This window comes from Pezoporus wallicus, unplaced genomic scaffold (genome assembly GCF_028554395.1).
Source record: "Pezoporus wallicus isolate ANWC-B61680 ecotype Strahan unplaced genomic scaffold, APGP_CSIRO_Pwel_v1 contig_13150, whole genome shotgun sequence".
Lineage (NCBI taxonomy): Eukaryota > Metazoa > Chordata > Aves > Psittaciformes > Psittacidae > Pezoporus > Pezoporus wallicus.
The window spans coordinates 172,544-185,123 of record NW_026639322.1 but is presented as its reverse complement, the minus strand read 5'-3'; the positions used below and the strand labels follow the sequence as shown (position 1 = coordinate 185,123).

Genomic DNA, 12,580 nt, shown 5'->3' with positions numbered 1-12,580 from the left:
GCAGCTCTGCTGCTCGGACGTCTGCTTCACTGAGACTGAGCCCGAGCCCCATCCTGATCAATATGAGGGGCTTGCCACAAGCACACAAGAGCCCTGTCAGGTGCTTACCCACGTGTACCTGAACGCTTTTCCTGACCAAAGCAAGTATCCATAGTTCAGTGCCACCCCAGGCTGGCCTGGAAAACTGCTTATACTGATTGAACACTATCCAGACTTTTACTACACACAAGCAAAGGTGGCAGAGTGTGTTCCCGGCGGTGCTAGTACGTGTAGCCCTTGCTGTAAAGCTGTGCGGGGAGGCTCCCAAGGTCTGGCAGGTAAGCAGCATTCTCATCCAGGTGGGACAGAGGCACCGTGTCCTCCTCACTGACCTGCCTGTCCAGCTCTGCCTTCAGAGCTGGCCGCTGGTTATCGGGGAAGGCCAGAGAGAACAAGGCTTCGGGTTCACACACGAACTTGTACACGTAGCGCTCCCCGGCCACCTGCAGGGGAGAAGGGATGGATGCTGCAAGCGCCCAGGCAGCACCACGCAGTGCTCCGAGGCAGCAGGGAGGTTTGCAAGCCCTCTGCCTGCTCCAGCACATCACCCTGGGACCTGTCGGAGTTTTAAACTACCCCCGGTGCTGTCTTCCTGCTGCTCTGGGCTCCCCTGACACAGCCCTTGGGCAATGGGATGCTGCCAGCTGACTCTGTCCAGGTAGCAACAGCATCCGCAGAGCCTGGCTGGACTCTACTGGACATGATTACACTCACAGCTATCCTCTCCAGTGCTCTGGATCTGGAAGACACCATCCCTGCCACAGAGCATCAACCCCAAGCAGCATTTTGCTCACCAGCTGGAAGTCTACACTGATTATCCATCCTTGCAGCTGCACAAATGCCAACTCTCCTGACTGCAGCCGGGTACAGAAGAAGAAAGACTTCCTATCTCAAACATGAAAAGCATCATTAAAGGCATAAACCCCACATCTGTTTGCAAACTGACCTTCTGCATGATGCCCTTCTCATAGTAGTAGCGAAGGGATCGGCTCAGCTTGTCATAGTTCATGGCCGGACGGTTCTTTTGGATACCCCACAGCCTGGCTACCTGTAGAATAAAGCAGCCACGTGCATGAATGTCCATGAACCCAACCCAAGGGCAAAAGAACATTATCCAGCAGATTCTCTTGTGAGGAATGGTACAACACATACAAGCACACAGTAATAGATTCAAACTAATTACTTAGCAGCTTTCCAACAAGAAGGGTAGGACTCGAACTGAAGAACCCTGTGTGATGTAAATCTTTCTCCTTCCCACTACAGAGCCCATTTGCTGTCAGCACCTGACTGAAGGTACCACTGGTAGGCAGGAGCCTTCCCAGGGCAGAGGAACTTCCAGCCTCAGGAGCAGGGGCTGCTTCCCCCGAGCCTGTAGAGAAGCTAACTGCTTTGATGGTTTCACCTCTTCTGGCTCAATGAGCTTGAACTCCATCCCTCTACCAGTCCAGGCAATGAAGTGGGAATTGGTTGGATCATCTAACAAAGCCACAAGGAATTGCCAGAGCTGGAGAGATCCCCGTCGCTGGTATGGGGGCCCTTCCCGGTACCCTCCAGCTTCCTGCTTGATGTCTCCTGCGGAGAGAACGAAGCGGGTGTTGCTCGGGTAACGCTGCAAAGGCAGTTACCAAACACAAAGCACGTTTCACACCTGGAATATTCCAGTTCAAGCACAGCAGAGCAGCCGATTCACCAGCAGCTCTGCCCTGAGGAGCTCTGGAGAGCCTCACAATGAAGCTGCTTATGGTAAAAGGCCTCTTTGCTGTTCAAAGAGCTCAAGGAATGGAATCTCCCAGAGGCAGGTCTGAACCCCAGCTACCACCCCTGCAGGAACACAGTGTACCCAGCTATGCAGACAGTGGGTAAGCGGTTGGCAGAGATGCTGGATAACCCCATCTGTCACCCAAACTCCGAGCCATTCTTTTCCCAACCTTCAAATCTTTCTGGAACAACGCAGACATCATCAGTGAAGGACCTCATCTGCTTGTCATAGCTGCAGCCTGAAAGAGGAAGCAACAGAGGCAGTCGTAGAGGTAGTACAGAGGGCAATGCAATGCAGGGGAAAGACAACAGTCACTGAGGTTCTTACCTAATGTATCTTCTGTGTTTGGATGGCTCGGGTAACTCTCCACATTTATGTACATGGAAGGACAGCCAGGAACATCTACAGAGCAAGTAATAAACTTGTTTCATTAAGAAGCACAGGAGCAGAAGGAGCTTGATCTCCAGAGGCGGGCAGGTAAACGCTGCTTTCTAACCAACGTCCTCCTAAGGCCCTCCTGAAAGGGTAGTGGCAGACTGAGAACGTTTCATGTCTCAGCCATCCCACCACAACCTCGTCTTCATCCCGCTTCCAAGCATGAATCCCAGTCGTACGTTTCTGTAGTACTATCCCATGACGTCCTTCAGAGGAGCCAGGATCAGTCACCCATGCACGCTCCATCCAAAACCTTGGATGATGGGCTAAGTTTCTATGACACCTCTCCCTTATCCGAGTTTAAGATAACCACGCTCTGCTGCTGTTTCCACAGGTGAGAAGGCAGTACCTTTCCCCAGGAGTACTACCATCATGTTAATGGAGAGTAGCAGCATCACTTTGCTTTCTTGGTGGTCTTAACGTTGTAGTAGACCTCACTTGTAGCAGCATCTGAATGTTTGCTGCAGCCACAACTGTGACTGCAGATGTCTTCAGTCTCCCTGTCTCTTTTCACATCATATGCTCACAAACAGCTCAGAAAACATAAAGGAAAGGATAGGCTGAGTTTGAGAACAAGCAGCAAGTCTTCTCATGGTCTCTGCGCGCGAGCGCTGCAGGGCCCGTCTTCTGTATCTTGTGTATTCTGAATCTTGGCTTTCTGTTTCAAACCTGGTTTTCATTCCCACCTGAGCCATGAGCTGTAACTGGGGGCTTTGGAAAGATTTACCTTCCATTTCCCTCGGACTCCTGTGTACAGCTAGTGCTTGCAGCAGACGTTTTGCTGATGCTAAGGGCAAAGGCTACTCTGGGCTGAGTCTGGGTGTTATTACAGTCATAAACTACCCTCACAAACAGCATGCTTCTGGGTTTGCACATTTGCTTGCCCTGTCTGGACAGAAAGACCCGGTGAACGTGTAGTATCAGCATAGCCACAGTGGTGGATTCTGTACCCTCATAGGAGCTTTTGACTTATCTATCCAGTTCTGCTAAGGAAAACACTTCACAATGGAGAAGGAGACCACAAGTAACGTTCCCTCTGGAAGAGGGTGCTGTGATGTCAGGGTCTGATGGACAGGTCTGCTGAAATAAGACTTCTCCCTTGTGGGAAGATAAGAGGATCACCCGATCCTCTTAGAGGTGTCTTAGAGAGAGGTTTCCAGAATTGCAACCCTTTTCTCTTGCGCTCAGCCTGTCTCCCAGACCACACACGTGCCTGAGGATGCTGGAGTAGCGTTCCAAAGCCATCAGCCATGGGTGTTCACCCAGGAGCTTGTTCACCCCCATTGATGCCAGCTTTACGCAGTCAGAAAGAGCCAGTTCATCCTACCTGAGTCGTACACGTAGTCCGCCTGCTCCTGCTTGATCACCAGAGCTGCTGGGTACTGGCTGCCGCTGCCCACCTGGCTGCCTTGCTCGTACCGCAGGTCCTGGTACTCCCGTTTGAGGCCCTGATGAGGGTATGGGAGGCAGGGCTCAGACATCTGGCGCTGGTAGGCAATAGGGTCTTCCTGGGCTGTGCCCTGGGAGGAGGGGAAGGAGCGGAACGTCTCCACAGGTGGCTGGTACACAGAGCTAGAAGAGGGGAGAGGACACGGGCTGGCTGCTTGCTTGGCCCCTCTGATCTTGGCCCCGGGGCAGGGCTGGTTGAGGAACAGAAACTCAGCCTCAGCCTGTTACAAGGGCTCCAGGAGCTGCACGTGTGGCTGGGGCAAGGAAGGGACCCTCGTGAAAGAGGTTTGCCATGGCAGCTACAGAGCCCATGGCCTGCAGAACCTGACAGGCTTAGGCTTACAGACCCTAGGCAGCAGTGGTGGGTCCCAGGTACTTTGGATGGGGGGGATGCCGTGATGGCTGGAAGCTGAGCGCCTGAACCTGGATGCTGCAGCCTCTCCCTCCCTCAGGCACGGAGGTGGAAACCCTTCTTCCCAGTGCCTGCCTCCTCCTGGCAGTAACTCACCTGTTCTCGTTGGAGTATCCACAGCTGGATGTGGGATGCTGTGGCCCCGCAGGGGTGAGGAAGCTTCTGTCCTGTCTAGGGAACGGTTGAAATGGTGACTGCAGCGGGGTTCCTGGGTTGGGGGACTTGATTCCAACTTGTCTGGGTTGATCATAGGCACTGGGGACAAACAGATGTTGGAGCATTACAGTTCTCACACAGACACTGCCCCTCTGTGCTGCCTCCCGGGCCAAAACCCCCCGGCATAAACTCCTTCCTTTCTGGTTGCCCCATGCAATAACCGATAGCAATAACCCTTCAAAGAGAACACTGGATGTGTCTGTGCTGAAGAACCCGTATTAAAACTCAGGCAAGCAGCTGGGACTGTGGGCAACGGTGTCAGGGAGCTCCTTGTGGGACAGAGTCTGGAAGGCAGTGGGGAGAGAAAGGCACATGAGAGATGCTCTCAGCATCAGAGGAGCTGAGGAACGGCACCAGGGAAGAGAAAAAAGAGGTGAGCCCAGATCTACCCTAAAGAGGTCTGCCCTATGCAGTGCAATACATGGAAGCATGAGCAGGCTGCCATGAGCTGACCCACTGCAGCACGTGTGCGCTGCCCTTACCCAGCAGACAGACCAGGCTGTTGTCATAACACCTCTTTATTAGCTGATGCAGTAGTGCTTGAGTTCAGAGCAGCTCCTGCCACCTCCCCTGTGTAAGCTGTGTTACCTGGTGTAAAGGCACTGCTCGCCCTTGGGGTACTGGAATGGCTGCTTATGGGTGCAGGACAGCGTGGGGTCCGAGGAGGGACTCTGTGGCTCCTGTTTAATCTTAGCAGGAGGACTGTGAAAAGCTACTGTAGGAGAGAAATGAGAGACCAGGTTGAGACTTTGCTTGGGTATAGAGAGAGCAATACGCTTACATTTACATCTATCAGCCAGGAAAAGTCAGTTGAGATTCCACCACCCTGTGCTTGTTCAGGTGGCTCAGAGGAACAGCAATAGGCACAAGTGATTGCTGGATGCACCTGAGCTCTGCCCTCAGTTCAGGAGGATTTGTGTGATACACCAACCTTACAAGAGCGAATCGAAGGTAAGTGCTAACGTGCTCTGCGATCATTCCAGAAGGGATTTGAAGTGGGTATTTCCTGAGCTGCACAGGCTGGGACAGTTTGCACATACTCTGTTTTAACCACATAAAAGCCAAGTTTTGCTTTGCATCAAGCCCAGTGCATCCCTGGTGAGCATGTCTTGGGAGTAGCATCACCACGTAGCCTTCAATGATAATGCACTAGTATGATACCCTGATAGTTTTGCTTGTCCAGTAGACAATAAATGTCAGGGGTTTGTAGACACAGCTGAAAACCTGAAGGTTTTCTGAGCGAAAATAAATACTATTGCTTGTATTGCATCCTATTGCAATACAATACAAGTGAAACCCAGAAGTCTGACTTCCATGTCCTTGCTTTCACTGTGATATCCCTCAGAGGTGGAAGAGCAGCTTCCAGGCCTCTCAATACCTAATGTCATCAGTTGTACCAGGTTAATACCGGTGCTTCCCGGGCAGGAGGCTGCCAATGGGTACTTTGCAGCTCCCCGTATCATTTCCTAATACAGGTTTCCTTGTGTTAAACCTCTTCTATGCTGACAGTCCAATAACCCTCAGTGTGGGACTGGGGGAATCCCTGAACTGCTCTGCTCAGCCGAAACATCAGGGACAACCCAGGCACAAAGGAAAAGGGTTTCTTTGCCTTGCCAGCCCGGCGGTTCATGCTCGTGGCCTAATGCAAACAAGAAGGGATCTTCGGGCTGGTTAGGGTTTCATGAATAACAAATGCGGGTTGCAGTTTACAGCACCAGGAAGTAGGATGTGGGTATTGTTCCTTTTCATGCTTGATTAAATCCAGCAGGGAGCAAAACTGCCTTCACGAGTTCCTCAGAGAAGCTGATCCCAATGGAAGGACATGGTCAAGCATCTTCTGCCTTTGCCCCTGGGCTCTGCTGATGCTCTTAGGAGCTCGCTGACACTTAGTAAGGGAAGAAAAGTGACCGCAGGAAGGTACCTGGGTCTAGGCTGGTTCTTCAAACAGGGGAAAGATCTCCCTGCCCATCAAAACTGTGAACTTCCCATAAGCTGCAGTCCTTCCCCAGGAGATCCCTCCCACCTCTTCGAGCCGACGCGATGCCGCCGACAGAGCCTGGGATGTTCAGAGCTGTGAGGATTGTTTTCAGGATGGCAAGAAGCAGCCCGACCTCATCCTTTCACTGCGTTAGCTTCAGGACTGACCCGAGCTCGGTGTGCACCAGCCAGCCTCAAGCCAGCTCTCCCTCACACAAGGACACATCGTCCCTTCTGAAGTGCTGCAGCAAGTGGCTATCGGGACGGCTGGAGGGATGGCTGCTGTCTCTAGGCACACGGGATTAAGGCCACTTTCTATCGCAGACACCCCTCTCCAGAATTAACTTCCTCAGCAAGAGGGGAAAACCAACCCCAACCTGACTCCTTTTGCCTGCTTTGGTTTCAGCTGGTGTTGGAATAGCCCATCCTTACACCCTGCCAGCATCCGAAGGGATCCAGCCAGCTTGACAGGAGCAAGAGGAACAAGTGAACTCATAAGATACCGGAGCCTCGGATTGTTTGCGGCAGCTTCTGAGGGAGAAGTGGCTCCCATGGCTGCTCCCAGGGCTGCCACTGAACATCAGTTTTGGCACAAACAGCTCTTGGCACTGCCCAAGCTGCTGCAGGTGAGTGCTGGATTCTGTACCCCAGATGTGACCCCCCTGCATTGGTGCAAACACCCCAGGCCCACGCAAGGGTCCAAAGACAAAAGGGTCTTGCTATGCCTGCGGCATCCATTCCCTTCCTGTCTGCAGCAGCTCTCTCCAGTGGATGGCTTAAGCAAATACATAGAACCCATCTAAAAGTGATGATGTGTCAGCTGAGCCTGATGGGGGGGGAAGGAGGGCTGGACAAAACCAAACTGCTTTGCCCAGTACACTGCACTCCATTGAAGTGTCAAGAAGCTGGCTGTGCTAGGAGCAGCCAATTCTTTCCGGCCCCTATTAGCTGGAACAGGCTATTGCATTACAACCAGCTCATTCATTCATTCATTCAATGTGCTACATGGACCAACCCTCTCCTCAGTTCTGGGTCAAAAAGAGGAAGAAGCAAGATACATGACTCAGAGAGCAAACCCGGCTGTGCTGCAGGGCCAGCGGGAGGAAAGCAGAAAGAGCTGCACGGCCTTTGGGTGCAAGGTTCAGCTCCGTTGTAACCTGAATGCTTTGCCCAGCTCTCAGAGCACACATTTGTGCACTCCTGTGTGAGCACATGCAATCTGTTCGTAAGAACAGAGAGCAAGCAAGCCAGCAAGCACATCTCCAGGGATGCTGTGTCCTCCCGCAGCAGACAGGACCGCTGTCTCACAGAGGCCACGCTGGCAGCGGATGCTCAGGCAGGGGCCCCGCAGGTGAGCAGAGCCCCCCAAAAGCACCTGCAGGGGTCACAGCACCACAATTCCGTGCTGATTTATTTTGCTTTGGGAGGAGGAATAGCACAAATCTAACATCCGATTGTCACGGCGACACATTTCCACAGCTGCTCAGGGAGGCCTAATTCTTCACACCTACCCCAACTAAAACACATTATCCGTTGAAACCACTGTGCATAAGGGACTGTGCAGCTACCACCACACAAAGATACTTTTGCACTGTGCAGATGTGGACGGTTAGCATGGGGGTTGTTTTTGTCACCATCACAACAACCTGTTCCACGACAACACAGAAGTCAGATGCCTCAATGCCCGTGCCTTGCATTTATGGGTTTGGTTGCAGTGTAGCCTGCCCTGAGGTGTGTGATCACCCCCGTGCTACTTACAGTTTTCTGAATGAAAGTCAGGCACAAATTGCTCATCGCTGTCTGGAACCTGAGCTGCCAGGGGAGGGAGAGAGGGAGAGGAGAATTAGATTTGGCACTTTGTATGGTGTAATTAACAGTAAGGCAGAAATAAGCCTATGCAGGAAAGATCCGTCCGAGCTTTCTGCTGGGATGCACTTTAGTGACTAAGGCGAGTTTCCCTTGGGGATTAATGAGTACCGTTCTTTTGCCTGCAGATTTGCCCCTTAAATCTGCCAGCTTCTTTCTCCCTTGCCTTGGAAATAAGGACAACAGCAAGTTTATCAGCTCAGGGTTCCCAGTTTGCATTAGAAACAAACCACACAGGGATTTTTAAAGCATTTAGCATAGGAAAAGCAACTACCAACTAATACATTTGCAGGAGAACATTTCAGAAGAACGAAAAGAATATCTGGTAGCAGGAAGGGGAGATGGTGAATAGTGTGTATAATGTTAATAGCGTGTGTGGTTTGCAATGGGAAATGCTGGTGTAGTCAAAGAGGACCTGACAGCAACCAGTTGTTCTTTCCCCACGTATCAGCACAGCAAAGCTTATTCTGAGGCATCTGCCCCATGGACAGCATTGTTAGAACAAGTCCAAGAATAACAGCAAGGTCTGAGACGTTTGAATGTGTCAAAGACTGTCTAACAAAGACATCTGAAAATCTGCAGAGGCCTCATTGCCCTTAGAGCAGCCGATCCCTTTGGAACGAGATGCTACTGGATGCGGTGAGCAGGGAAACAGTTAACAACATTAGCATAGAATGGTTTGTGTTGGAAGGGACCTTAAAGCTCACCCAGTTCCAACCCCATGCCATGTGCAGGGACACCTTCCAGTAGAGCAGGTGGCCTCAGACCACCTCCTGAGCTGTGCTCCCTTATCCAGAGGCAGCAACTAATGTGGTAAAGACCTAAGCTTTGGGGTGTGCCTTGGGAGAACCTGTGGGGAGAACCTTAACCACAGCACGCGTTGTGTTAGAGTATTTCATTACTTCTAACAATTACTTTTCCATCCCTTTTACTGCAGGGGACAGCCTGGAGCAGTTGATATTTCACAAAACCTCTCACAAAGCACCGCTGAAAGAAATGCTGGTACAGAACAGAGCAACCGAGAGTTTGGGATGTTGCAGCGTGCACTCCCTCAGCTCTAAAGCAAAGGTGATGTAGTCAAAGTAAAGGGACATGGACAATGGAAACCCACTAATCTCAGTCACTTGAAGCTAAGACAAGACATGCCAAAAATAAACCTTAGGGAATAACACCGCATTAACAACGGGCAGTGGATTTGAATGGCTGGAGTGAGAGCACACAGCCCCACTGCTGCACAGTGCTACTTGCAGTGCTGGAGTAGAAGGCTACAAGGCCAAGTTGCAGGAGAAAATATGTGTTTTTATACTATCATAGAATGATTTTGGTTGAAAGGGACCTTAAAGATGGTCTAGTTCCAACCCACAATATTCATTATCTACTTCATATAGTTGCAATACAGATAGACATTTTCTTGCTTTCCCCAAACCTGCATTTATACTTACATATATATATCTGTTCTTATATTCTAAGCACACTCATGCAGTAGGGTTTCATGAACATTTAGTGATCATGTATAGCAGCAGATTCCCTCTTTCTGTGCAGTGCTATGAGACCATGTGTGACCTTCCCTTCACCCCAGGATACTTGTGAATTCCTTCTCCAAACACCCTGCTACTGACAATCGTATTGTAAGCGATTCTATGCGAATTATTTAGATTAGTGAGCTAAAAATATTACCAACCATTAGAAATCAGTTCTGAAGCAAACGTCTCTTCTCAGCAGCTCCAGATTGTTGAGCAGTTAAGAGAAACCAGTCTCAAGCCTGTGTGCACATTCAAGAGATCTAGGACATGAGCAGCAACTCATTTTTCAGCCCTGATGCAAGTTAGGTGAGTGTTTCAATCCTGAACAGCCTCCAGGTAATTCCTCTTGCATCCTTCCAACCCTCCCAGTCCTGACCGCTGCCTGATCAGCGTCATTTCAGCTTGAAATGAACATAAACCATCTGATTTTAGGGTTTTTTTTCCCCCCCCTTAATCGACAAAAACCTTTTTGGAGACTTAAAACCCCCTTTTTCACCAGTATGTGTATTTTTATAGTATCATTGTGAAATATTTGTAAAGCTCCTACATCGTAATAAGCACTTTTGTGTTAAGCAAGAGTTTGTGCTTGAGGATCTGGTTTAAATGTGATTAATCAAATCAAAACCGATCATTCGTAGCACTGGAATTAAGCAAATTCAGTGCACGGTGTAAAAACGGTTTCACTTTGCATTAATGGGACTTCCTGGGATTTGAAGTTTGCTCTTTCTTGAAGTCAAACGGCACAACAATTCAGACACCAAACTGAGCAGTGGGACAGTTCCAGGAACGTCCCTTTCAAAGAGGTCCCTTCCAACCCAAACCAGACTCTGATTTTATGAAATTAGCACGAAATAGAACCAGTTACAAGTAGCCTGAAGCGAAAACCGTAACCAGGGAAATAAGTGGCCAGCTGCCAAGTTCCATTCACGAACAAACACCCTGCACCATAGCGCGATTCACGCCTCCTGGTTCTCACAAGCCAGAGGCTGGCAAGCCTCGATAAAGCGCTTACAGCATGAAGCCGGGCAAACAGAGCACAGGAGCGGCAAGAGACAGACAGAAGGGAGCGAGGGAAGCACCTACCTTCTGTGAGCCAGGTCTCCTGGAGCCTGCCCAGGTCCTGGAAGAGCTCTGCGCGGAAAGCGAGAGGTTTCCTCAGCGGAGCGCTGGGGAGGGCCGGCGGAACCAAGGCGCAGGGAACCCGCTCCTCGCCCACTCGGCTTCCCCTTCACTGTCACCATCCCCTCCCGCTCCCCCTTACCTTCCGAATCCTGCGGCGGCAGCAAGCCCGGATCCGCGGTTCTCTTCCCAACGCCCATGAGAGCTCCGCCGGGAGCCGCCTGGCCCGGAGGCTGCTGCGGGAGGAGCGGATCAGACCCGGCCAGAGGGGTCCCGCGCCTCTACCCCCGACCTCTCCCCGCTCACCTGCGGGAGCGTGAACGGCACCCGCTGGTCCAGGTACGCCTTCATCCCGCCGCCCGTGCGCCGGGCTGGTCCCTGCCTGCCTCCCGGCACGGCTCCCCCAGGCTCCCGGCGTCCGCGGCTGCCGAAACTTGGGCTCCGAGGAGGGACCGAGCTCGTCAGCTCCAGCCGGGTCCCGGTCCCGGTCCCGGTGCCGGTGCCGGTGCCGGTGCCCGTCCCTCACCGGCGGCTGCTCGCAGCCCACGCGGAGCCCGGCATAGCCCCGCCCCTCTGGGCCGTGAGACCGCTGCGGGGCCCGGGGGCGGCCTCCCATTGGCCCATCGCAGCCGCGGCTCGCCCACTCCTTTGTTCCAGCGAATTTATGAATGAAGCTCAAGGCTGGGGCACGCCCGCCAATCCCCGCTCCCGCTGGCCCTCGCCCCCCCCGGGAACAGTGGGCGGAGTTTAGCCTTCGGGGCCAATCGGAGCGCAGCGCCCTGGTGTTCATTCAATGGCGGAGCTCCCATTCATAAAAAAACCCTCTCGAAGTTCATTGACGAGAGGCTGCGAAGGCGCTCCAGCTGGGCCTGTGGTGAGCGGCAGAGCTGTGCTCAGCCTGCCCTTCCAGACGCCCACCCAGCGCGGCACACGATCAGGTTCGCTGTTTCTCACGCACATTGCAGTCATTTCAAAGCTTCAGGTACATTCGGTTCTGTTCTGGGGAAGTTATTGAACTTTCAACAAGATTTAGAGGAAAAAACCTCGCTCATTCCTCTGGACTGAAAATAACGAAGGCCCTGGCTGTCAAAATCAGGTTTATTCTCTTGAGGGACAAAAATACAAAATCAAAACCTACTCCTGGAATTCGCACAGCAGAAAAGTGGGTTTGCTTTTGTGCATACCAGTGTGTCCTGCCATTCTTTCAAATCCCTCCTTTAAGTTCCATGGTCCCATTTAACATTTATTGAGCCTACTTATCCTACAAAAAATATCAGAAATAGCTGGGACCCGGTGATGAGAAGACAATAGTTCATGGAATGCCATCTCCGGGAAGAGAGCTAGACACTCGAGAGAAAAAGAAGGAAAAGGGAAAGTTATCCTCAAGACTAAAAGGAGCTGTACATTTTGGACATTTTCTCTATAGCTGGCATCACCAGTGTGACAGACTGATGTGCTCGCTAGGAAAGGGATGTCTGTTATGCAGAATAACATCTGTAATGACCTAGTCCATATATATTTTGATCTTTCTGCCAGCCCCAGCATTCCTAGGACTCCCACTCCATCAGGAAACTCAATTGAAACACAGTCCTGACCAGTCTGTGGTGGCAGAATGAGAACGTGCTCTCAGGATGTTTACACCCAGATGCACATTCAAGAGATCAATCACAGCTGGTATTGATGATGAGTTACATATCCAAGGTGAAACTGATGCTGCTGATCACGAGTAAGGCCTGTCTCTGATTTATCCCTTGATGACAGCAATGGCCCTGGGGAATAAATCAT

The 12,580-nt window shown here is 51.5% G+C and overlaps 1 protein-coding gene across 4 annotated transcripts; it reads right to left on the bottom strand.

The window, feature by feature from the left end:
• Positions 1–104: 104 nt before the first annotated feature.
• Positions 105–11,158, bottom strand: ETV4 (ETS variant transcription factor 4). Of its 4 annotated transcripts, none has more exons than XM_057414186.1 (12): positions 11,102–11,158; positions 10,938–11,031; positions 10,760–10,807; positions 8,046–8,099; positions 4,899–5,025; positions 4,191–4,349; positions 3,561–3,805; positions 2,126–2,200; positions 1,968–2,036; positions 1,442–1,611; positions 986–1,087; positions 105–482 (listed from the first exon to the last, which is right to left on the bottom strand). In XM_057414186.1, exons 1-12 carry the CDS (start codon positions 11,144–11,146, stop codon positions 261–263), a joined length of 1,410 nt encoding a protein of 469 aa, XP_057270169.1. In that variant the 5' UTR covers positions 11,147–11,158; the 3' UTR covers positions 105–260. The 4 variants fall into 4 exon arrangements, with proteins under 4 accessions (XP_057270169.1, XP_057270170.1, XP_057270171.1 ...); XM_057414187.1 differs by having other exon boundaries at positions 10,938–11,028; XM_057414188.1 differs by lacking the exon at positions 1,968–2,036.
• Positions 11,159–12,580: the final 1,422 nt, after the last annotated feature.

Coding starts and splice junctions, on each gene's coding strand:
- ETV4 (XM_057414186.1), bottom strand. CDS start 11,146: ATGAAGGCGTACCTGGACCAGCGGGTGCCGTTCACGCTCCCGCAG. Junction 10,808..10,937: donor GCCGCCGCAGGATTCGGAAG/GTAAGGGGGAGC, acceptor CTTTCCGCGCAG/AGCTCTTCCAGGACCTGGGC. Junction 8,100..10,759: donor GGAGACCTGGCTCACAGAAG/GTAGGTGCTTCC, acceptor CTCCCCTGGCAG/CTCAGGTTCCAGACAGCGAT.